The sequence below is a fragment of the Indicator indicator genome, chromosome 5, assembly GCF_027791375.1.
Source record: "Indicator indicator isolate 239-I01 chromosome 5, UM_Iind_1.1, whole genome shotgun sequence".
Classification (NCBI taxonomy): Eukaryota; Metazoa; Chordata; class Aves; order Piciformes; family Indicatoridae; genus Indicator; species Indicator indicator.
In genome coordinates, this window is record NC_072014.1 from 34,933,002 (window position 1) to 34,959,993 (window position 26,992).

Sequence of the window (26,992 nt, forward strand, 5' to 3'; positions counted from 1 at the left end):
TGATTGCTTGTTTTTATGGCTAGTTAGATAAAAATTGAAATGCCAGTCCAGTGACTGTGTATGTTGTGATCTTGTCATGTTTCATAAACCAAAAATGGCCTGGCTTAGCTTCGTATTTTAATCAAACGTATCAAACAAACTTAAGCAAAACAAAAGGAGATGCTAAAGTCTTAGCAAATGAAAATGTTCTGTTTGGTTGATTAATTAATCTTCTGTCTAAGAGGTTTTAGGGGATGTTATGTTAGATTTTGATTTTAGATAGCAGTTAAAACTAAGGTCTTCAATATCTGTATTTACAGTGTTACTTGAAGTAGAGGAATATAACCCTTGGTAATGGGAACAAACACAAAATTAGGACCCTTCTACAGAAAGTCCCCACAGTTTCAGCTTAAAATGTTCCTCCCTTTGCCCCTATTTAAAATATTATACTCTATTAGCAAAAACAGTTGTTTCACTTCTCTGTGGGCCACATGAGAAAATTCAATGACATGGCATCAATAATACACATATTTGCACTTTCTGCTCTCCAGAGTACCAAACATAAAATACTTTATTATACAACAGACTAAATGAGTTTTCTTTGTGTATATTTTTCCCACTTCACAGTTTTTCTTTAGATAAATCAAATGTGGCTACTTAGCGCAGACCTGGGTCTGCCAGCAGTCAATATTGGTGTTAGTTTGGTGTGTGGTAAAACTTGTATTGATTCCAGTTTGAACTCTTGGGTAGGAGTGGCAGGGACACAGAGCAGTCCAGATGAAGAATCAAGGTAGGAGTAGGATCTTTGGTCAAACGATATACATTTTAACCACAGGAAGGACTGCAGTGAGCTCAGTGGTATATTCTGCATATATGTAGTATCAGTCATTTATTATACCCTACAAGCACAACCTAGGCTACAATCCTTCTTTAATCACATCCTATTTTCCTTTTTTAATGTAAGGCTAGAAGTTTATAGAATATATTAGGGAAACTGCAGGGAACAAAATATTCTCTATAAATTTTAGGCAAAGTCATTGAAACTAATGAAGTTGAAGTGAACTGAAGCGAAGCCATCAGTGAAACCCACTGACTAAAGACATGTGGAGTAGTGAACTGTACATCCACAATACATCAGAAATAAAATATATAACTGATTCTGAAAGTTGTAACAAAATTTATTACTACAATAGAATTCAGAAATTTTATTGCCATTTTTTGGATGTACAGGTGTCCTATTCTAGATGTTTTAATGCCCAGTTACATCCTTTTGTAAAAGAAATCTTTTCCCTTTAGCACATTACTGCAATAGTAAGCGAGTATGGAAAGGAAATGCTCTTGGATGGGGGAAGTAATACTTTAGGTGTTTTCATGTGATGTAGGTATATGCTATGGCTACCATATACTTTCAGGCTAAGTGTTGCTAATTTTATAATCAGGTAAGAATGTGGGGTTGTCTGGATGGCACTTCTGGTGGGAAATATTCTAAATGTATAATATGTGCTATCAGATGTACAATACACGCAATATGATTCTACACCCCAATTTTGTTGTACAGCTGCATTTAAGTCTGTTTTCTGTTAATAATATATGGAATAAAAGTGTATTTGCAGTTAGGAAGTTAAAATATGACAGTCTAGTCCTTGACATGTAGAAGGAAACTCACTCACAGCCTGAGCTCCATGAACAAAAATAAAGTAAACTTTAAGCAGAGATATGAATGTAAGAATCTGCATAATCAACAAATCACTTTCTCTCACAGTAACAAAACTATGTACAGCCCTTGAGTTGAGAAGTCACTGACAATTTCTTTAAACTTGATGTGCCAGAACAAATGCTACCCCCCAAGTTCTTTAAGTGTTCTCCCTAGTCACTATAGATACAATCAAGAAACAATTACCAAATTAATTATTTAGAATCATCCTTAATTAAGTTTCTTATTCTTAATGGCAGTCACGATAGCTGCTAGATGTTTTGCAAAAGGCAAAACCAAGGCAACCTATTATTAGAATTTGTTTGATAAATTGTATGTGTGGTTAAGTAGCGTCTTCAGCTTTGGCCACATAGATTTGTTACTGACTTCAGCAGCCACAGATACAACAAAGAACAAGGGTTAGCCCAAAGACATTAGTATTGCGCATTTTAAAGTAATTAATTCATCAATGCATTTGAGTGTCACACTAATGTGCATCAGTAGCTTTTCCTGAAGACAGGATCATTTGGCAGTAGATCAGATGCGTTATGTATCCATGAGAACTGGGTGAGATTTGGTAGCAGTGTAGAGAGCGCTGAACCTCTAAATCATGGGTTCCAGTCAAATCTTCCCTGTAGTAGAAGTGACTTTCTGCATAATGAACAGGTGGTTTTATCACCATAGGAAAAAAAAAAAAGGGGACTTAGTGATTCTTTCCAGTGTTGAAAGAAGAGCTAAGATGGGACCAATATTACGTGCTTGCTCTCATACAGGGTTCTTAGAAGTAATACTTAAAGCCATTTCAGCTTGAAGGTGTTGACTTTGCGGCTGACTATTCTGCATCTGTTCTATGAATAAATAAAGTGCCTGCTGTGTTTGGTGTGGTCACTATATGTTTTTCTAAGTATTATCTGAGGAGAAAATATAAAAACATGGAATCATAGATTTTGTTCTAAGAAAAAAGGAAAAAAGAGAGAGAAAGAAAAAGGGGAAAAAAGGCTCAGTGTAGAAAAGGACTGATTTTCACAGTGCCTCTAAAAGCACTGGCCTATCATCTTAAAGCAGATCAAGGGATAGCTTGTTTTACTTATACTAACTGTATTTTGTATAGAAAATCTGCCTTAGGGTATGGGGGCATTTGTTCTACTTTAAGTGGAGAGCTTCCCACCACTAGAGTTTCTTAGTATGGGGTGCATTGTGCCACCTGAGAGCAGTGACTACATGTCAGAAGATGAGAAACTCAATCTGACACAATACAGACATTCATCACAAATCACATCACTTTGAAATAAACTCATGAGTCATGAACCAGAATAATGTTTCCTTGTTGGCAACATCCTAAAGGGAATAACTAAAACCCATTAGTGATATAATAAAAGCTGGCATGTCACTTCAAGCACAGCAAATTAGGAAAACAAAACTAGCCTGCAGTTACACTGATACATTATAAATAGGTGTTATTTCTACATTAATACATCAAACGGGATTTTTTTTTAAACTTTCAAAATGAGAGGTTACATGTGGGTAGAATGCATTTTCAGTGCTGTGTGATCAAGGACCAGTCACAACTGCAGCTGTTCAGAAAGGCACAAAGACTCTGCAGATCTAATAGGAAGGAACAGGGAAGGATGGGCTGGTTGATAGGTACAAAGGACCCCACAGCTGCTGTGCAGAAAGGAATGCAACAGCAAGCCCCTTTCTTCTCTATGCTAACATGCAGGAACTATCATTGTCTGGAGGTCAGGCTATACTGGTAAGGCATGCCAGAGCACAGCATTAGCAATGAACCATTCTGTAGGATAAATGTATTTTCCAGCTGTCTAAGTTTAGTTAACCAGCACTTTAAAGGGCTCAGAAACAAGAATAAAATGAACTTTATTTATGTCTCTCATGCACTGGGCAATTTAGTTTTTAGATTAACACAAAAGCAAGAAGGGCATTGCTTCAAGTGAAGTATAACTGCAAAACACTATTGGGTAAAAACAACTAAATTGCTATGAGAATTAAATATAGATCAACAAAATCAATACTTAATTGTGTAACTCAAGGTTTTTCATTTCAGATCTGATCTCTAATAGGAGATACAAAATATGTTCACTTTTTTTTCCTTAGTTATTATTTAAAACTTTATTGTGAAAGAAAACAGTTTCCTGCATTTTTACAATCTAAAAAATTGTTACTTACTTCGTCTGCATATGTTCAGGGTAAACTTGATCCCTCAATGCCACTGATGCTTATTTTAAATTCAGAGTTTGACCAATTCAGATTTCCTCCAGTCCTATCATTGCTTTGTATTTATGACATAATGGGTCTAAGTGGGATATGCAGCTGCAGCATTACATGGTTTGCTCATGCATAACCTGTTAGTAGGACATTTAAAATACAATCACAGCTTCTCATACAATAGGTGTACAGAGATACAGAACAGTATGCTGATCAGAGATGTACAAGCACCTTCTTACTGCATTCAGTGGTGTTACATGACCTGCTTGCTGTAGGAAGGTGCAATGTGAAAAGAGTTGGTTTTGAACTACTGGGTAGTAGCTTTCTATTAACCAGCCACTACAGAATGCAATGGTAGACTCTGTGGAAAAGGAACAACCCCCAGATCTCCTTTAACATCAGGTGGATATTACCTTGCCAGGTAGTACTCTGCAGTGATAATAGTTGTACAGTCACTTTCAGGAAACTACGAAGGTAAAAGCTGTGACTGCATGACCTCTTTTGTACTACAGCTCAGCTAAAAATGTGATGTTTGAACTTCTTTCTCCTTAAAGCATAACCTTAAATAATAAGCTAAGCCTTGTTCTCCCTTGTATACTGTCAGAAGCTTTCATCTATTTTCTGGACTGACAGTAATATAATTTTTGAAATAATGAACTGCTTTTCTGTTTTCTACTCTAGCAGAAATAGCACAATTATTTTGCTGTAGCAGACAATGACATTCTCAAAGACACACCCTCAGAGGTTCAACCTAAACAATAAGTGCCAGTTTAATTTCCTGGGAAAAAACAGACTGATATGAAGCATATTTAAATTCATTAGTCTGTTCAGCAGTGTCTAGGAAAGCCATGTATACATAGGTGCACATCTGGCATTATGGGTAATGTAACAATGAGAACAGAACCAAAGCTTTTTCACTGTCTTTAAGAGCACAACCACCTACAATTCTATTTTAGTCTCACAAGAACAGCATTTCTGATGATCCTAAATTGTAAGTAAATTACCTTAGAGGAAATAAAGCTGATTAGCATTAACTGTGTATGATTCATAACTGCAGATCTGGACAAAACAGCTATTGCTTAATGAATGAGTGACTGAGGAGCTGAGACCTACATTGTCTAGAGTTTGAATTCTTGCATGGTCCAGGAGATAAAAGCTCATTTAGTGAACTGAACCTCAGGCTTTCAAAAGCATTAATTTTCATGGAATGATGAAATGACTAGGTACATTCAGCACTCAAATGCCAAAGATATCACCCTCATAATTTACAAACTATATGATTATTTTAGTGATATGGCAAGACTTCTTGACCTGATTAGGTATATACCAACCTCTTTGAACTTCTGCATAATTTAATAACCAAGGGTTTTCAGGTCCCAGTTTCCAGGTCGGGTAAATCAAGCTTTTTTACCTTCTGCTCAGTTACAAACTGAATGTCACAAAAGTGTTTGTTTTCTCATAGTGCCTCAGAACAGCCACAGGCTGCATCAGCTGTGCATGGACAAAGCTTATTTAAAATGGAATGAGAAAATACAAGTCTAGGTGGCATTACCTTGGAAAATAGTCACATTGTGGGTGCTCAGTCAAGTGTGCTGAAGGGATATATTAAAAAGAAAAGCCATTAAACACCAGTACTTTATGCAGAAGGTAAAGCAGGACCTCATGCTCTTTACATTGGTGGAATCACCAAATTTGCTTTTCACAAAGGGAATCTACTCACTAAAAGCAATGCTTACTGCATTCAGAAGCTCCTCAAAAGGCATTAAGGAAGTAGTAAGAAAGGAAGCTGTTACTCAGTTTTTTGGAACCCGATAGACTGAAAATGAACAAGACATACATAGGATACACTTTCCTTTTCAGAGATCCTTTTAGCTTTACTTGTCGAGAGAGTTAAATGACAAAATTGTTCTGATTTTCTAGTGATGGGAAAAAAAATCACAGGGAAAAAAAATTCATACTGAAAGATAAGACTGCTGACAAAGTTACTGAACTCAACCATTTGAAGTTCTGCACTATTCCTTGACAGAACTGTGTTGAGGATTGCGTTGCCAGTGATAAGCCCCTGAATGCTACTGGAACTATGCAGTCCTAAGTCCCTTCACCATTTCAGTCTTCATGAGACTGTATCTCACCACTCAGCACATAAGTATACAGAGGTTTGTCCTGCTGAATGGAAATAGTTGTCCATACCTTGATGAAAGTATAGCTGATTGTTTCAATAAAGGGACTTTATAAAAAGTGGACTACAATTTTATCCTAGATTAGAGGTTTGCAGGATTCTGGTTTTTGTTGTTTTTTTTTAAACTGAGATACTTACTCAGAACTGAATCAAGAAGGGGGAAAGTATAGTTCAAGAAAGATTCTTAAATCTAACAGAAAATGTCCTTCTGAAAGAGAAAGATTCTGTCCCACATTTGACTGTAGCAAGAAATTCCTCTCAAACTCATTAAACATAGGGTTGTACTCACACAAACTATAATCTCATGGACATTTTCAGTAATAGAGATCATTTTTTCTGTATGGCTGAACTATTCTCAGACTGCTGTTCCTGAGTATTAGCTGTGTTCTTACACACCTTCCACCTTTCGCTTCTCCGAACAAGACTACTTATTTTGGTAATTGCAAAGACACCTATCCTCGTACTATCTAGTGATGTCTAAGCTCCTGGCCTGTAATGTCTAAGTCAGTCACCAAGCATACTGATGGAAAACAGAATTGCCCTTTGAGACTGTATTGCAAATGGTAATTGGTACTGGGTAACGTTTTTTCCCCACTAGTAATCCTCTTTTGAGTACTGAATTGGACTCACTTTGAGTTAGCTTGTGCTTATCCAAGGTACATCAGATGACCTAAAGGCAAAAAGACAGAAGCAGCAGATAGAGAAGGTGCAGTATTACATGGCAGCCCAAAAGCAAATTGGCAGTAAGAAGAAACTATACAGAAATAATCTCTCAGCTATGAAAACTGGCTTGTTACATGCACTAAGAGGGCTGCACGGTCTGCAGAGGAGTTCAGAGAGTATGAATGCCCTGATGAGGCCACATCTCCAAGCACTAAGTCTGGTTCTGGGCTCAGTTCAAGAGAGACAAAGAACTACTGGAGAGAGTCCAGCGGAGGGCTATGAAGGCGGTGAGGAAACCCATCAGTCCATCTCTGCATGACTGCACATGTAGGTGCTGTGGAGGGAGCCTTCATGTTCCTATGCACAGTGCACACATCAGAAGGATGTGTTTTCCAAGCTCTAGCCAAGCAGAAATAGAGAGGTGGTAATTTTCACATTTGGAGCAGTATCTTACTTATTCTTAAAAAAATTCTGGATTAGCGTGTTTAAACTTCATCCCAACAAAGTAGTTTATTTTAGAAGCCTAAAGTCATTTTCTTTTACATTCCAGAGTTTACGCAACTCTCTACATATCAGTTTGTTTACCTCTAATGAATCTAACCAAAACCCATTGCCCTTTTAAGTGTGCCCACCTCTAAAAGGATGTGGATACCACCTTCCTTCAGTAAGGGCTGAGGGCTGTGCCTGAGCACTTATGCCACAGGTTGCATTGCTAAGTGCTCCTGGAGGCAGCAGGGCAATAGGCTGTAACAAAGGTTGCCATCCCAGTAAACTTGTTGCAGCCTAAACAACATGCATACATTTTCCTGACCCTTTGCAGAAAGACTACAAATGTTCCTTTGTAATCAGAGAAAACTGGGATAGGACTGATGCAAATACTGATGCTGGTTAAATGACTGCACTTGCCACCTCTTCAGATGACTTTACAGTCATCACAATCCAAGCAAAGCAAAAATTGCAGAATGGAAGTCTATGTTTAAGTTCATCTACCACCAAATCCTGTAACATGCACTTTCTAAATTCATGCAAATAATTTGTCAGAGCTGTAGGGCAGAAAACTTTGAGGGAGTGAGGCACAACATGCACAAAAATCTGAGCAATAGTTTCAGATATAGGCTGCAGAACTAAATTAAAGTAGAAGGATAAATCCTCTCTTGCAATTTTTAGTTCATTTCAGTACACCAAGCTGTATCAATAAAGATCCCATTGTATAAGTCAGCTAGAAAATAAATGCTATGAAGGATGTTCCATTTTATGTTGTTTGAATTTGATTAGTGATTAGTCTTGGTGGTTAAACCGCATGGGGACAGTAATCAAGGTTTCTCTGCTGTGGTTCTGTAACAACTGGAAAACACTGTTGGCTCATGTCCTGTATCATGATGGGATATTAACCTAAAATCTAATTAATCTATGAATGAATTACGGTTCTAGAAACACACTACATTATAATCAATTTTGAGTGAGTTCCTAACAGAAGATAAGATGAAGAAAAAGCTGTAAAATTACCAGAGGTTGATAAATTCTGTTTACTATGACTGATGATTTTTATGGAAGATAATTTTACAATCCATCAAACTTTTGTCAGTTCAAGAATCACACTGCCAAACATATGCAGTAAATTAATTTTTAAATTTACATATTTATTAAAAATCTTATTGAAACCAGCAGGAAGAAAGCTGTGTTTGAATAATAAAATAACTTGTTATTCTAGTGGAAAGAAAACAAAAAACCCCAACCAACCTTCTATTAAGATGATTCTACAGTAAGGAAATAATTATAAACAGCTACACAAATTCATTAACTGAACAACATATTAAATAGCCATCCCAAAATTAATCAAGAATTAAAAGAACTACTGGAAGATAATCAAGTAAAAATGTAATTTAAAAGCTGAGAAATTCATGGCTGAGTTTCAGATGTGCTTGAAGACATGTGTGTTAAGTCAGGCCCATTGGCAGGAGTTCCCAGATTCCCTGTGAAAGCATGGGGAGCTGCAGGTGTCTGCTTGCGTGGCTTCACTACTCAGGGTGCTGAAGAGGAAAGGAATGTGCCTGGTATGAGGTGCTGCTGGCTCAGGAAATCGTTCTGTGACCCAAGCCTATGTTTATTCTTGCAGAACAGAAGTCCACTGTAAGAAGGCATTATGGCTGCACCCTGGGTGCCTCCTGCTGAATGCTAAACAAGAACCATAGAAATATTTGCTGAACAAGGGAAGAAACAGAGACAACAAAGGAGCAAGGACCATGGCACATGGTAGTATATGGCATAACTTATGAAAAAAGCAAGAATTACTTTCCCAGCATTTTATACAAGGAAGGGTGAAGAAGAGTGCCAAAATAGTGAACTGGGAAGCATGGTAAGGCACCTCAGAGACCAGCCAAGCAGAGCTCTTGGCTGTGTATACTTTCAAGGCCTCATTTCAGTGTTACCCATCAGTTATGTTACAAAGATTTTCTGCTTCATCTTTGATGTATTACTCCTCTGCTGTGATTCCTGTGCTGTCCATATTTCACAGACAGGTTCCTGGCATTGAAACAGCACTGGAGCTAGGTCTTAGATGCCTTTTGTTTTCTTCCCTAGCCTAACCTCCATTGGTGCAGTTTTCTCTGACCGCTACCACTGTCAGGATTACCCATTCACACTCTTAAATACCTACTTTCTGTATACAAAACACATCAGCCCTCCTGCCTGCATTCATCTGGAGCAGGACTTGTGGAATAATAACAATTGTGATTCCTGGCTCAATCTCTGACTTGTCTCATGAGAAAGTGGGGTCAAGGAACAGGTCTCCTCATTTGATTTATGGATTATGGAGCACTGTACTCCATATGGAGTACGTTTAAATACTGCAGTATGTCTGGTAGCTGAGAGAATCCATGTTTGCGGTGTCCACCACCATTACCAAGAGAAAGCACTGTGCTTGTGGTGATTGTGCATGAAGAACACACACAGGCTAAGATTACATTTAATAATGTAACCAGTAGACAAAAATATATGTTCATGTAAAAAAATATACATTGTAACTAATCTCATGTTTACCAGACAACTCCAAGAAGTAATTCTGGGCTGTGACTCAGTAACCATGTGGATTAATCCAAAAGGAGATGAGAGAAAGGGCTGCATGCAGGGAATAGTCAATTTATGCCATAAATGCAGACTGCAGATGACATTCCTTTGCCCAGCTCTAAAGGATGATCAAAACCAAATATTGTAAATTAAACAGTCATGCTGGACATGCAGATGGAAATTCCTACAACAAGGACATTTATGAAGTTTATTCAAATTGTATCCTCACAAAATTAAAGCAGTGATGTACATTTTGATTAATACACATATCATCTGGCTGCAATTTAAGGGGAATCTTAGTTAATTTATGGGCTTAGATTTGTTTGTCTCATCTTTTAGACAAAACTACACCCGTTTCTGGTCATGAAAAACTCTGTCCTACTTTGTGCTTCAGCCAGGCATAGAAAATGCCTCTCACTTGCATCAGGTAGAAGGTATTAGTGGTTGCAAATTCTCTGTGAGGGCCACAGCCTTGAAACAGAAGGGAGTCAAGGACTGGTGTGCTGCATAACCTTTGCCTTCACTGAATACCAGCAAGGTTCAGGTTAAGCCACTAATAGGATCTAAAAGGCTGGTAAACACTTGTGCTGAGTCCACCTTGGCTATAAAAGTCTCCTCTTAGAGTCTGAGGTGTTATTATGACAAAGCTTTGGAGACTTTTTTCAGAGAAAGGAAGCACAGTGAAAATACATACTGGGAACTCCATTTCTGTGGGGTCTGACCCTCCTATTTGGCTGTGAGAAATCTTTGTTGGTAATGACCAAAGAAGGAAGTCAGTGTGAGAAGCCAGGACAGACTCCCGTTCCTACAGTGGGCTTCCTGCAGTGACAGAATAATGCAGTACTTTTTTGTACTGCGCTTGCTACAATAAATAAAGAAATGTGTACAGCCACATGAATGGATTTGTTGGACAAATGCTTTAGAAGATTTATTGAACTTAGCGATAAAGAAGTGTTACTGCAGTATTAGCACTGTGTACTGTTGTGAGAAACTAGTAATAAAAAACATGTTTCTATGCCTAAAATGCAGATTATAATATTGTTAATATACTAGACCACTAGGAGGACTAAAATACAACTGGAATTCATGCAGACACACTATAGAGCTAGTATGCACTCATCTTTTGAATGATCAAAGATGATACAAATAGGAGATCTGGATGAAAATACAGAATAGAGCAGTTCCCACACCTTGCTAGTGAATGGATAGTTTGAAGGTTGTGGCTGAAAATGAATGGACATTTGATATTTACTGGAATTAAAAAAAATATTTAAAATGTTGATTTCTCAGATATTTTAGATTATTCAGGATTCTAATACTTGTAAGTATGGAATAAAAACTTCCTCTGTGCGCAGACACTGTTAAGAGCCCTGTATGGGCAGCAGGACTGCTGAAGATGGTACAGGTCTGCTCATGCAAAACTCTTTGCGGGACCAGGATGTGAATTTGCTTCTGACATTCTGAAAATTCTTCAGCAGAGAGGTGATGTATTTGTGGTTCACTCTTGTAATGCAAGATCTCATCTTGAATAAGCATGCTTGACGAGAATATTAACTGATAATGATTATTTGCTTAGCACTGCTACGGGACCTTCAAAACCCTCAAAGCAGCATGCCAACAGGGCTGGATTAAATTCCAAATGCAGCTGAAGGGTATTATTTATATACTTTATTTAAAAATGGGGAATTTAATAGCAAGAGAGGTTTAGGAATTTGGACAGTCAGCCAGACCATCATCCTGTTCTCCACAGTCCTGCATTCTTAACTGGTAAGCTTTTTCTCACTATTTGAAAATTTAATTTTTCTTTCCAGGCAAAAAAATCTCCATGGAAAGAAAGAAGCCTGTATCGTTCTCACTAGAGAGCATCTGAAATGCTCTTCAACTTACAGGACCTGGCATTTTATCCAGTGTATGTGGTAGTTAATCAAATGTTTTGCACTGACTTCAGTAGACTTTGGATCAGACTCTTGATGCATTAGAGAGATAAATTATTTAACTTACTGAGTTCCCCTAGAAACAAAATATTGAGCTGCAAACAAAGCTAACAAACACCAAATGGGATACCATCTGCTGCAATGAACAGAACATGACCAGTTTCTCCCATGCTTGAGATTCTTCCAAAATACAATCTGAAATAGGTTTGTTAAATTCCCAACTGTCTCACAAAATTGGCTTAGCACAGGTTAGCAAATGCTAATGCCACCAGTAACAGCAAGACAGACTGATATATCAGTTGGAGTTGTCTATGATTTGTTTTCTGTTGGACTGCCCTTTGTAAAAGCTCATGGAGTTTCTAATATCCAGAGCCTATGGAGCCTATGAAAGGTTTTTGTTTATGTCCTGCGTCCTAGGGCCTGGGGAGAGAGCAGCTTCTGCCCCTTAGTAAATCTGAATGGTAATTACCTCTATAACAATGCATTCATAAATCTGGATTCTTCTATTCTTTCACATCCAGACTGCATGCCTTACAACCTTCTGGAGGAACAGGATATGGAGGCAAAAGACGCTTTATCTCTCACAGGACTGGCAGGAGATACCTGAAATTCCAACTGCAGAGCATTTCCCACATGGTATTGATGTTTTTGGCTGTGGTGGAAAACGTGTGGGTTCCCAAACAGTTTCACAGGGACAGAAGAACACTGCTGAGCTAAATGCAGTCCACATGACGCTAGTGGGTGCCATCTACATTAGCCCCTTTCCACATGAAAAACCTACTAACTGGGCAAGCAAGTAGTTTTTATGTAACATAAGGGAAAATCCCCAACATTATTTGCCTTGCAGAACAAGGTAAGAAGATAAATATCTTTATATGTACATTTCCTACATACCCAGAGACTTCCAGTACAAGTGAGGAAACTACCACAAACTGAATCTCCAGACTACTAGGTCATAGTAGTTGATCAGAAAGGCTGCAGCTCTCTACACTATGGAGCTTTTTTAGACAGTGACTGCTGCTCCTCAGCTTGCTCTGCTGCCTCTGTTTTGATCACTGTGCTACTAATGGTGTCAAAATGCAGATTCCATGTTTTATAGATGTTGTTTTATAGATGTTGAACTCTCTGGTACCTTGGCTAGTTACAGTGGTTCTCAGAATATGAAAAGAAAGGATGTTCCAAAAACAGTAAAAATATTCTGTAAAAATTACACATATTAAACCTTTAGTATTTACCAGTTGTTCAAACACTAATTATATGGAAAATGCAATAAAGAAATGAGTTTAAAAATACAAGACCTTCATTATGGTATTACCTTAACTGTAACATTGTAGGACCAGATTAAAAAATACACAGTATTTGGCCTTCCTTTTAACTCAAGGAAAAATGTCTGCTGATGTTCCATGACACTGCCCACAGAGCGCACGTACGGAAGCAGGATGCTACAGAGCAAAATTCTGCCAGACAGAGGTAGAATGTCTAAACCAATTTTCAAGTATCTATTTAAACACCATGATTATCACAGGATCCAGTTACATGAATCTGTCATAGATATCAGCAAAAGCTGCAGATTTCTAGCGCTTTTGAAAACTGGGCAGCCGAAGCGTCTAAATATGAATTTAGGCTCAGCCATTAGGAAATAAAGCTTGAAAAAACTGGCCTGTATTTTTACTTGATTGGGGGCCACAAACAACACTCTCCAGTTAGGCTATGAAGGGCAAAATCATTTTTGCAACAGCAATCAGGAAGTGTTTGCTGGTGGCTTAGCTACTTCTGATCCTTGGCTTCAGGCATTGTTTGAAAAACTCCAAATCTGCTTTGCACCTTAGTCCATGTGTTACCAACAGTTTTCCCACTCCGGTAACTTTTCTGCGGATACAATCTCTTGGTAAAATGTAGACGCTCCTGTTATAAGAAATACCACTGCATGGTTAACATTTTAATTTTCTAATGTTCAGCAATATAATATATTCATATTTAATTCTTCATTCCCACCCACGTCTGCTCTACTCTTCATCCATCCAAATCCATCTGAGGTCTTGTTTCACAGTGTGCTTTGCTGAGCATTCAATAGCCCATAGGATATCTGCATATGTAATAGGATGGCAGAAAAAGCACTTTTAAATGTTTGGCAATGATTCAGACAATTCTTCAAATAATCACTTGGGGTTTTATTTGCTGAGAATAACACTAGAGTAGTTAAGGGAAGTTCTTAAGGTCTACAGCTTTTTATAGCATGTAACAGTTTTAGTGACCTCTATTAATTATCAGGGAAAGAATGGAGTAATCCGGAGAAGGCGGCACTAATGGGAGTGGAACTATCAGGATGTGCCTCAGTCACTGAAGGGCAGTTCAGGCTGGGAGGACTCTGCCATGTGCTGTGCAAACTTATATCACTCTTCTTGGCCTTTGTGAAAGATAATTAGATATCTTACAAACCTCCCAAACTTCCCCATGTCATGCCAAACCCATCATTTGTCTCTCCTGCCACATACAAATATTACTTTCCATTAAAATAATATGGATGCTGCACAAGGTCTGGAATTCATGTACTAGGGCATAAAAATACAGCAAGAAATAAAATATTTCACTTTAGGACTTGCTATAAACTAGAGTGTTTGAGTTCGCACACACACACAAAATATTTAACATTTTTCTTGAGAATTTAGACAATTTGTATGTCATATTGCACAAAATCCAGTACAACTTCTCATTTGAGTAACAGGTGAATCACTTTGGAGAGATGAAAACTACTTGTGAAAAACACTATAAACACCTGCAAATTATGTCAATATGATTTTTGCTGCTTTTGTTTCAAAGAGTATGTTATTCAGAATATTATTGCCTGTATACAGATGATAAGAAAAAGCTTCCTCCTCAGTGTACTGCCAGAGTTCCTGCTACCATCACCACTGTAACTTATTCCTCATGTATTCTGCTCAGGATGGAGCTCTCATGTAAAAAGATCACCTATTTCCTACCCGTCCTTGCATGATGTTTGAGTGCTTTATGCAAAACATATCACCCTTATAGATGGGGAAGGCAAGTTTCAGCTGGAAAAACAATTCACAAAAATATTACAGCATTATTCATCTCATTTAACTCTGCTAATCAAATGCTCTTCTTGGAGTAAAAATATTTTCCAGCTTCAGAAAACAAACAGCTCACTGAATACCTCTCTGCCCTACTGCTCTTATCTTGATTGAATCAATCCAATGTTTATTGTATCCAATTTATTTTTTAGCCTTTTCTTTTATTACTAATATACTTTCTACCATTACGACACTTACCCTATCACACAAGCTTACTAATATTTATCATTTGTTTCTGCTAATGTGCCCTGAATTCCATTTTGATCTACAGTATTATTAAAATATTCCAATTCAACACAGAGAAAAATGAAACCTAAAGCTTTGTTTCCAAAGATGGAGGACCAAAGAGCTTCCAGTTACAAATGGCAGAAACATTAGTGCACTTTGGGCCATGCTGCAAATCACAGCAGCTCCATCTGTCAAACCCATGAAAACCAGCTCAGAACATTTTTTGCTCAGGGAAATCACTATCAAATGACACTTTTACTCAGTATGTACTTTTAGTTCTTATTAGGCTAAAGGATCTACCTACTTAAACCTGAGAGCCAGTGCCTATTAAATCCTTATGTAATCTTCAGTTATACAGGAAAATACCCACGATAGTGCTCAGTGCAAGGCACAGCACAGTGTGATGCAAGGTATCAGTGAGCAAGCTGGGACCAAAGTGGGGTCTTATCCACACTCTGCTGACTTCAGCTACTCAGCTCTGCTGAGAGATGGCCTGGAGTAACCAGGCCATAAGGAGCTGTGCTAGCATTTGTGCCCAAGCAGGCTCACTGTAAATTAGCTCTGTACAGTTCCGCATTGCTCTGGGCATTTGTACACGAGCACTTTCGGACCATTCCTCCAGGGACTGGAGGAATGCAGCAAGTAGCAGCAAAAAAGCTGCAGGACTTTTTGCGACATCTGGGCCAATGTGTAAAGTGGCTATGCAGCTGAAAAGACAAGGTTCCCACTGTAATTTGAAATTACTTGCTGAGATGGTAGGATATGGGATTTCTGCTCCAGTGATCAAGTTTTTTCACTCAAAAATGGCAAAGTTCTTCCCTCCTTACAGTGCCAAAGGGGTTATATTCAGAAAGCACATCACTCCACCTGTGGCCACGGGACAGCTCAGTGTGTTGCCTTAAATCAGACAAGCCCACACATCTGCATCTGGCACTCCACAAACCCTACAGGCACACTTCACTGGGTGCTGTGAGTTATTTGGGGATTTAGTGTTAAATGACATAGGCACTAGAACTGCACCTACATGCCAGTAACGCTTCAAGTCCTTCACTTCCCTCTCATAGCTACAGCTTTTCACTTCCTCCGCGTCTTCTCTCAGACTCACATCCAAACTATTCTCCTGTTAGCCTTGCATACCATGTGTTTTAAATGCCACACAGCCTGCTGTACCATGCCAAAAATTTTCTATCCCCCACCAATATCCAAATATTCTTTTAAAACTCTGTGCTTAAAGATATTTGAATTAAAATGTTGCCACCTACCCATCCCCATAAATACACTAACCAAACATAAAATAGAGAGAGCTGGAGGGCTAGCTGCAATGGGATTTGGTGGCACAGCACTAACACTACTTTGTCCATTAGTGATAGAAGCAGAACTGTATCAGCAGATAACAGTTTGTTTTTTTTTTTTAGGGTATATTTTTCCTAAAAATATCCCTTGCATACCATTAAAAAAGTTATTTTCCCTGACGGACTCTGCCTTCCACATGTCATTTTGCCTTTTAAAAACTTTAAAGTTATGGAGAATGTTATCATCCTCCTTGCTGAGCCACTTTCCATTGCATGATTTTTCACTAACACTCTCAGCAGCACAAGAAGCCCCAGTTGTTTCACCTAGAAGGCACAGGGAGAGAAATGAGTCTCTGTAACTGCAGCTTTTTATTGTTGTCAAGCTAGCTCCTCAGGCTAACTGTAAAAATGCTCTTCCACACTACTCAACGTTTCTTTTAAGTGATACACGTCAAGTGAGACGTTAGTCCCCAGAGACTGCCTGGCAGTCTTAACATTGCTTGTTTTGCTGTCTCTTCACTTTACTTTTTGGAGGCAACTTTGATGGCGAGATAATAGAAACACTGAGACTTGATTAGGAATATAAAGCTTGGTAGCAAATCTTGAAATGTAAACTTGCCCTACGGAAGGGGGAAAAAACATGCAGGGATGTGGGATTTATTGATATCTCGAGACATTCTAGCCTATTTCTAATTTCACATTTCCCCACATGAGTTGAATCAGACTTGAGGCTAGAAGAAATATTTTTAATTCTATACTCCTCCCATGGGTGGCCTGGTAAAAATCTGTTTTCTTATCAGATCATGCTCCTGTGGTTTTTGTCACTTATGTTGTCAAATACTCCTATAAAATTCCCCTGACAACAGATCTTACATCAACTTGTGTAATTACTCAGACAGCCTCTGCTTTGACAGAACAAGTATTGCATCATTCATCTGAGCATCAAACCTCTTTGATTAAATGGAAAGGAAATCTCACAGCCCAAAGCCTGTCAGCGGGTGAATTCTGTTGAGAGAATTTTGACAAATGGAAGCGTGTGTAGCTTACAGACCCCTGTACTTGCCACGCTTAGGGAACGGGGTGGTGGCTATTTCAATGGTGCAGTCCATGTCCAGTAAGGCCTTGTGTGAGAGCTCTGTGACTGCTCATGATGCTGGCAGACAGACACAATCTTGCCCAGCAGCATCAGCTCCAGAGACAGAGGTCCAGGGCAGTTCCATGCACCACGCATGAGGCAAGCTTGCTTGGGAGCAGCCTAGCTCCTGCTGGGCCACTTCAGAGATGCCGTGACTGGAATGTACTATGATCCCAGTGGGCACAACTGTGTGGCTTTATACCAGTGTAAGACTTTGGGTTTGGGTCCTAGCCAATTTGAATGAGGTGCTCAGAACATGCTCCCTGTCTTTGGGTGAGGTACTTCACTTTGCTTTCAAAACAGAGGTGCTCAGTCCTAGATTGATGTATGAGTCTTCTGGAGGAGACTACTTTCTCTTTGTAACACTGCCCTTTATGAAACTGTTGCTGGAGCTTCTGTATACATCCTGTTTTAACACGATGTGAGTTTGAAGATCTAATACAAAAGCCTAAATACAGTAAATGTTATTTTCATGTTTTGTCACAGGAGGATGAAAGGATGAGTGATTCTGACCAAATTAGAATGTCTGCTTCTAGGCTGGCATCACCTAATGTTTACATTAACAGACCACCTCTCTAAACATATGCAATGATTTGATATACTAATTCCTTACATGAAAGAAAAGCATTTTTCTTAAAACACAAAGGACAGGCCAGTGAGTCTGCAGACTTATTCCCTATCTACAAATTGTACATCTTAGGCTCATCAAGTCGAGGAAAGGAAATATATCTGATTTTCTCCTCACCTCATCATCTTCCTGTCTTAAGCCTGGCAAAGAAAATATCAAAGATGAGGTGAGGCTTCTGTGCTTGATACACAGTAAATTGAATTATACAGTCAGCAGACAGAAATACATAACCAGCTAATTCTGGGATTTGATCAGCCCATCTAGATATTTCCTCTTATTGACAAGGGGCTCCTTCTATCTTTTATACTTTCTAGTATAGTAATTTGTAAAAGTTGCTTCAAATCCTGTATTTGCAGTGCCACAGAGTTTGTACAAAACAAGCTAAGGCTTAGGTCACCTAAAGCATTTGCTGTTTTCTTTTTGCTTGTAACATGAGATAGATATTGCTGTCCCCAGCTTACAGTGAAACTGAGATCCTGAAACCAGGTGCTTCCCTAGATGCAGGAACTCTTGTTATTATGTATTAGTAAAAGCAAGGCAATTATTTAATGCTCACCTGAGGGTGCACTGTGATGAACATTCACTCTCTAAAACACAAATGGTAGCCACAACAGCAGCTTTTTACTAATTCCCCACAGAGGGAAGCCTGGAGCAATGTTCATCTTGCTATCTTTAGTTGAAAATTTGGTACTCAGTGTGAGCTGGGCTCCCTTTCTCTGGTCAAGACAAGGATGCAAGTGATTCTACAGGTCATTACCTCCTTCCCACATTAACCTCTTAGGATGCAGCTCTTCCTAACTGCTAATTGAACCCAAATCATTATCTTAGGCTTTTTCACATGTGATAAGCAGAATCCCTTCCTACATATGTCTGATAATATATTAAAAAAAATTGGTTCTCTGTGAGAGCAGAGTGCACACCATCTCCCTGAAACTACTTCAGGGACTTAAATACAGAGGGTCGCTTTTAAGAGAAGCCCCATTTAAAAGCCTAAGAGCTTCTCTCAGTGCAAATAATGCACCTTCAGGAAGTGACTCAGAGAATGCATATCAGGCACATAAACTTTGCTCTTCTCCAAGAGCTGCCTAAATAGGTGGGTGAACAGTGCAAAATTCTCAGTGTGCTGCCAATTCATAACCTAGCTCAAGACTGACTGATCTCTGTGGGAGACAAGACACAAGCGGAAGCAGCTCATGTCTGTCTGTCTTATTCCCCTTACTCTTGTTTAGTGTAGCCTGCAGAGGTGTCTAGGCTGCTTTAACTATTGATGTAGTTCAGTAATGTCCTCTGCAGTAGCATTTAATGCTCTGGGATCCTTGAGGACAGCAAGTGTTATGCAATTACCAAACTTTCTTATTCTTGTTTCTAGTCCCTTCGTGGATATTTCCCCATGCTAATACGATACATTAGAAGGCTTGTGAGCACAGTGAGTCAGTCATATGGCATTAACTCCCAATCAGCTTACTCGGCTGTAAAAAACCTTGCGTTTATCTGGGAATGCCGCCACATCAGTCCCATTTGTAAGTGCAGCCAAAACAGCGGCAAATTCTCTACTTTTTCTTTTTCCCATGTTTGCCAGCAAGCTCTAATATCTACTTTAATTACAAGACGTGGTGATTTGAGCATTTGATCTCCACCATGAATCATCTGTACAACAAATACAGACTCTGCTGTGTTGAATAAGAACATGACTTCATGTTGCACACACAAGCTGCTTTCGTTAAATGAGCCCCTAGTTAACTGCTGATGTAGTTAACATTGTAACTGTGCCAGAAATGTCAGATTTCTCATGTATGTCATCACAACTGAGGAAAAACAAGAAGAATTAGAAACCCGTGATGAATAACCATCCCCTCTATGAAGGATCTTTTCTTTAAAGTGCTCAAGTCATGCCTTGAAATACAAGCAACCCTTGATGGAGACTCAAATTGAGTAATACATAGGGACAAAAAAAAGCAAGAAGGACTGTATTACAGCAAAAAAAAAAAAAGAAGTATGTGATGGATGGCTAAGGACAGAGAATAAAACATATTTTTCAAGATGCATTGGGATTGTAAGGATGATAAATAATAAAATCCTTGACCAATTCACTTACTTCTGAAAAGGAACAAAAAAGACAATAAAATGTCTTGCGTCAATTCTCATTTGATCATAAAATAAGTTAATGAACAATGGGCCTGGGTGAGGTAAATCTATCTTGTTTTCCAAATTCTTGTAAGAAAAAAATAAATCATGGAGCTTTTAAAGTCTAAACAGTAAATTAATTGACATGTGAAGTATTTTTTTCTTTGCAAAAACATAGTAGCAGTTATGATGTCAAAATACTCTCCAAGGCACAACCAGCCACTGCTACAAGAAAGAGGAGCAGCTGTTTAATGCAGGCCTCACAGAAGGTTCACTGAACTGGTGTATGCCATTGGGTGACTGCAGTGGACTTTGGCTCAGGTGCTGCATTTGTTTTATTAAATCAGAAGTTTCTGTTTAATAAAAATTAATTAAATTGATACTTATAAAAATAATAATTTCTGGTTTTCAAAATCCTATATGAGAAAGATAGACCATGGATGTTACTTTAAGTGAAAGTTTTATGTCCATGATTCAATGGATTTTATTCCTTTCTTCGAAACTCTGATTTGTTTTTCTTGTCCAAAATTCTGTAGTGTAGAAAAGGATGACAGTATTTCAGAATCTGTTTCCCAGGTCAGAATAAATGTAACATCAAACTGATCTGAGAGTTTAACCAGAATGCAGACTTGGCAGATAAGAAACTGGAACAATATGTAAAAGCCCTTTCTGATTCCTCAAACTGCCCATTCAGTGTCCTTTTATCATAGTAACTGCCTTTGGGTTGTTTCCCTTCTGGAACTCCTTCTGTGCAATAATTTTGGTGATAGAACTTGTGTTGATACTTTGGGGGTAATGCTGGTGAACATGTTTGGAGAGAAGATGACAATTCAAATGACAAGAACTCTGGGTTACAGAGCTTCCTGCCAGAATGTCTCATTAGAGCACCCAGTGTGAAACCACTGCTGTACTGGTGCTGTATACTCCAATTTAATTGGGCTGAGCGACTGATACAGCACACTGCTCTTTAGACAAGCAGCACAAACTCATTCTGCCCATCATGACACTTGGTTGCTGTTGGTTTTTTTGTTTTAGATTTTTTTTTGCCAGGCTTCACACACACACCATTTGCGAAAAAATTCAAAGCACATAGCATTTCCTTTACAAAATACCAAATATTCTGCATGAAAACTGCATTTCTTTTCCTACCTTACACATTTTATCTGTTTTTTTTTAGAGTTGTTTGCCATCAGTGCCTGGATTTCTGGTGTCCCCCTTTTTTCTTCTGGGTAATGTTCCAGATCACATAGTTCTAATTTTAACAGACTGCGTCTCTTCTTGGGTTAGATAAATTGCGACTCAGAAAAATTTGCCATGCTGGTTCAAACAAGTTCAGGGCAACCTGCTTTTCATGGATACTGCTTCTCGTTTGTCATTCTGAAAAGTTTAATACTAATGGGCAAATCTCTGGTGCTTTATTGAGCTTTTGCTGTTCATTGAGAGGCACTGCTGTTTTGAGAGATATTTCAGATGCTCAAAAGGTAATTTCAAAAGCCCTCCCATCATAATGCATGAAGAATGCTAATGCTGAATTATACCTGTTGCCTCCTAGTTTAATGATGGGTTTTTACAGGGATCCTTAGGCTATTTCAATGAGGTTTGTTTAAGTTTTGTTGCTGACTTGGCACATTTCAGAGATGTCATATACAAGAAATGCGTGAGAAGAATGATTTACAAGTAGATGCAACTTTAGCCACTTTTCTATAGTGGAACCAAATCTAATTACTCTGTTAATAGCAAAAGATAGCCTTCAGAAAGCAGAAATAATTTTTATATGTATTTTTTATATATACATAAACACGTACAAGCATACATAATTAATCTCTGCTGCATAATAATCTATGAATTTCTAGATGTTCTAGATGAGGAATTAAGTGGATGCTCTAACTTTTCCATACTGTTCTTGCTACCTTTTTTTTTTTTTCCTTCCCAACTATGAAGACAGATTCTTTTTATTTTCAAGTTGAGTCATATTCTGAGTAGTAGTGAAATTTAGTTGATTGGAAAACAAAGCAGCTATTTCAGGATTTTTCTTTGGTAGTTTGTGAATCAATTTAATGCCAGCAGAGTAGGAATAAACAGGGGCACTGCCAGCTTGTTCCACACATTCCTTCTGCACATTTGGCCCCAATTCTTGAAAGTTTTAAGACTCTTAACTTTGGTCACAGTTAATCACCTCTAACGTTAAAACGCACAGAGATTTTCCAAAGACAAAAAACAGAGTCAGGGAAGAGCTAAAAATTCTTTTTCACTTATGAACAACACCAGTATGCTAAAAAAGCATGCATTATTTTATGCTACCACCTTTGTTTATACTGTAACATACTCAGAAAGCGCTGCATGCTACATACAGAAACAGTGCTTGTATTTAAAAAGAAGAGCTGGGAAAAGAGACTGAAAGTGGAGGCAAAATGATTACAATGGCTCATGGCTGGTTGCCTCTATTTTCAAACAAATATTTTTGTTAGAGCAAAGGAGAGAAGTGAAAAGTGTGAAGGATGAGAGAAGAAGGCAGGAGAAAAGAGGAGGAAAACAGCAGACTGAGAAGTTGCTTTCCAGGGTTCTTGAGGCTAAAACATTTTCAGAGACAGAAACAGCAAGTGGATTCACATGAAGTAAAGAGAAATTTCTTTTAGTTTAGCACTCAGATCCACCAATCAGCTCAGGACTAATCTTCATCAAAATAATGTTTATTTCAAGAGACCAGAAGATAGCTGTTTTCATGGCATTGTTTCATTTGACTTTCCAGGAATGCAGCACTTCAGATGTTTAAGTCATTTGCTACATGTTCTGCTATACATATTATCTAACTGTATGCAAAGGAGCAGCCTTAGAAGATATTTATACAGTTTATTGCTAGCTCCTCTCTAATGTTAGAGTGTTAGCACTAGCCTGTCTCTACTTGTCAATGTATGTTGTATGACAGGTGAGCATTAGAACGTAACACTGTTCTAAAAATATTTAGATCTTTCCTCTTCTCCAGGTCGTGCTGTTCTATTCAGTTCTGCCTGACTTTTGTAAACAGTCAACACACTGAGGAATTAATACAAGATAAATAAAAATACTAATGAAGAAAATAATATAGAAATCACAGTAACTCACCCCTGAGCTCTCTTTGCCCTTGCTGTCTTTACTGGAAGCTCCACTCAGCTGCTCAATTAAACTGTAATGTGTTAATAGTTCAGCTCCATCCTCCCCGAAGTGGCCATAGAGACTGTGTTGGTAGAAATCCAAAATTGACATGGGATTCCCCAGAAATGACTTTCTCTGATTTTGTTTTTTCTGATCAGCTGTAAGTTAATGTTAAAAATGACAGCATTATGGCATGTTTAATTGATGAAATACAGTCTACATAGATTGGAATATAATTTGACAATTTTAAAATGTATTTCAAATGGTTTAAGGTATCTGGAATTGAATGTAATATAAACATTAAAATACTAGTTGCTAACACTCCGATCAATGCATATGCAGGGGACTCTTCATACTTCATATTCAAGGTGAAGGAGATGGCATGAGACAGAATTTTCCTTTTTTATTTTTATTTTATTTTTATAGATAAGATTATTAGTTTGGGAGGATCATTTTACTTATTTATTAGCCCTAAGGTTTTGTTCTTCTCTCTCATGTTAGAAAGAGCATTCCTTTAGCATGTCTTTCAGTTTATCTATATTTGATAATTCCTCCCTTTTCAGTATATTTTTAGGTAGTGAATACAACAGTATAAAAAATATATTAGGAAAGTAAGAAACCGGTCCTATCCATTTGATATAAATCCTTCTGCAAAAGAAGAACATGAGGAATAAAACCTGTTTCCAAAGACCAAGACTGAAAACACACTCAGAAGGTGAAAATGAAACCAAAGAAATTTTTTGCAGCTTCATGAAAATGCACAGGAGGCAGAGGCTTACATGAACATTAACTTTTCTCACACATTCCATTACACCAACTTCAACTCTATGTTATAACACATAGCATTAGAAAAGCCTCTGCTTTCAGTGATTCCAAGAGAATTGCCTCAGGATAAAACTTTCATGAAATGAGGAATTAAAACATTTTCATGGCTGGAATGGAAGAACCTGGAATATTTGGCTTATTCCCTGCTATTCTACCGACCTTGTCCATAACATTGGGCAGTGCAATGAAGTATCATTGACTTTTAATAGCTTTTGCATTGTGCACTCAATTTCTCTGTTCCATGCTCATAACTGGAAAATGAACATCACACCAGCATCATAATTGTGCAACCAGTGAAAGTTCATTAATGTTTTGGGGACTCATCTAATATATGTAATTGTGTACACATGTAATAATATTCTCTAAGAATTAGTTTGCTGCAGCCCCTGCCTTAGCCTCATGAGGCTGGATCACTTGTGATCATAAAGAAGCTAAGATCTTTGAAAGCACAGTGGAATAAAATATGGTTATTAATACAGCATGAAAACTGCATTTATAGAGAACAGAACAGAAATCCTGACCATAAGGAATGACCACAGCAGAAATAGTTTTGCAGTAACACTTTGTAATTTTCTTTTCTATTTGTCTCAGTCACAATTATGAATTTGAGTTCTGCTACCAGCCCAAAAGTTAGGCATATACACGAAAGTAGTGATTTGCTATGTAAAATGGTGACTTCAAGTCATGCCTAGGTATGATTAAACTTGGAATATGCTGCCATTAAATGCAAATGTTTACATACAATAAAATCCTTCTCTTGCAAATTGTGATCAACACAGAGAAAATGCTTGTCTTCCTCTTTTACAAAACACCTCTTTCTTGGTTTAGAACATAATTTGTAAAAAGCAAAATCCATAAGAATAATTGCATATGTGCTGATTTAAAGGACTCAAAACATTTCATGCAGATTAAAAATATAAACTTACAGAGGTAATGGAAATAAAGGGTCCTACTCTGATCTCTCTGGTTTAATCACAAAAAATGTCAAATGTTTATATCCAACTTCCAGCAGACACTTAGGAGCAGAGTTTGTCTGTCAACAGGATCTAGCCATCCATGGCATTTTTAATGCATTCATCACTGTGGCATCTACTGTAGGTGCTAATCTACGCTAGGTCAAGCTCACTGCTGTGTAGAGGGTCAGCACAAATCCTATGAATCACTGAAATACTGCTTAAACTCTCAGTGCTTCAGTGGTGCTGAGACCTTGCACTGGCCTTTGCACTCGCCAGAATTTATCTCCTGCAGGGAAGCCATCGGCAAGGATACGAGCCACGCTCTCCTCCCTCTCCCAGAGGGCACACGTTTGCAATGAAAGGTGGCTTGCTGCACAGCAAGCTGGTGGTCAAGACAAGACAGCAATTTCTTGGGTTATTAAACACAGAGAAAACTATTATCTCAAGAACTTAATGTGTTTTTATCTACTGGAATTCAGTAAATTCCAAATTGCCAACAGTTCTCACAGAAAGGATTGATATTTCAAAATGGCAATAAATACACAGTGGACAATAGGAGAGGCTTCACTATGGCACCACAACCAACAGCACTTTGATACAGAGGCTGGAAAACTATGCCTTGATCATTGCATATTTCAAGTGGCTAACACGATTAAAAAAAGAGAAGCTGTCTTTATAGTCACCTTTTAAATTTTATAATAACGTAACAGAAGGCTTCTTTTTACTTACACAGCAAGGATTTATGCATAAAAATCTATAAGCTAAGCCCCTGCCAGCAAAAACTGTGGAAGAGAGGAGAAAAAGATACACACATAGAACAAAAAGTAAAAAGTTAATGGAAAATGTGAAGTAAAATCTGGAGGTTAGAAAGTTAAAACTAGACAAAGTTCAATGAAGGACACAATCTGCTGCTGAGTCAGAGTGGAGATGAGGGATATACATGGTTGTGTACGAATTGTCAATTACCTTGTTTGTTGTTCTTTGTTATCTCTACAAAAGTCTCCTCTGCAGTTCTAAAATAATTTGATTCACACTCTGGCTCCAGCTCAGTGTCACTGCTGCTTGCAGAGTAAGTACACACTCTCAGAGCTCTGTCCTGTAATAATAAGGGTAATGTAATCATTCAGGTGATGCATATATATCAAAATAATGCCAAAGATGAAATTAGCAGTAGAACATTTTATATTCATCACACAGCAAAAATGGATAGTTCAACTGGAAATACCTTCTTCATCGCCAGTTTAACCAACCATCCCTCCTTCAAGAAGTAACAATCAGTCTGACATAGGGGGGAAATAACACATTTTGGCCCCAGGAAGCCCCCTGATTTAGTCTGCCAGAAACAGTTCAGATTTTACCTTTATTTTTTTTCCCTCACTGTAATATTGTTTCCAAATCTACCAACGTTTTCAGACAATTTAATCCACCAAGTTCAACTTTAAAACATCTCAAGTATGTTTAATACAGTGTATTTGTAACATGCAGGGCTATCACACAACAAATGGTTTGCTGCAAGCAGTTCTAGAGACTATTAGGATGGCTAATAGACAATTCTTAAGCTTTCTATACCAGTAATGCCTAGATTATTCCTTAATTCATGTCCCTTATCCTGCCATTTAAATTACAGTACTGGAGAGCCCTAAATTTCCAGCTAATTCCTATCCCACCTCTTTCCAGGAAGCAACACTAAGGTTTTTTTCCTGGGAGTAAAGAGGAATGCTGACAGCTCTGGACAGCTTCTAACCATAGAAGACCAAAAAGGTGTAAGCCATTCAGGAGCAGCAGCTCTGAATAAAACCCACAAAATGAGTATGGAGAGGCTAAGCCTCATACTGCTCAGTTA

At 38.1% G+C, this 26,992-nt stretch overlaps 1 protein-coding gene across 1 annotated transcript in view; it reads right to left on the bottom strand.

Annotated features, from left to right (window-relative positions):
* The window catches only part of NCKAP5 (NCK associated protein 5), a 362,638-nt gene that overhangs the window by 1,500 nt on the left and 334,146 nt on the right, over positions 1-26,992 (bottom strand). The window contains exons 17-18 of the mRNA XM_054381294.1: positions 26,116-26,245; positions 23,339-23,526 (exon numbers count right to left, since the gene is read on the bottom strand). Of these exons, the coding sequence (XP_054237269.1) occupies positions 23,339-23,526; positions 26,116-26,245 (318 nt within the window). The remainder of the gene's footprint in view (positions 1-23,338; positions 23,527-26,115; positions 26,246-26,992) is intronic.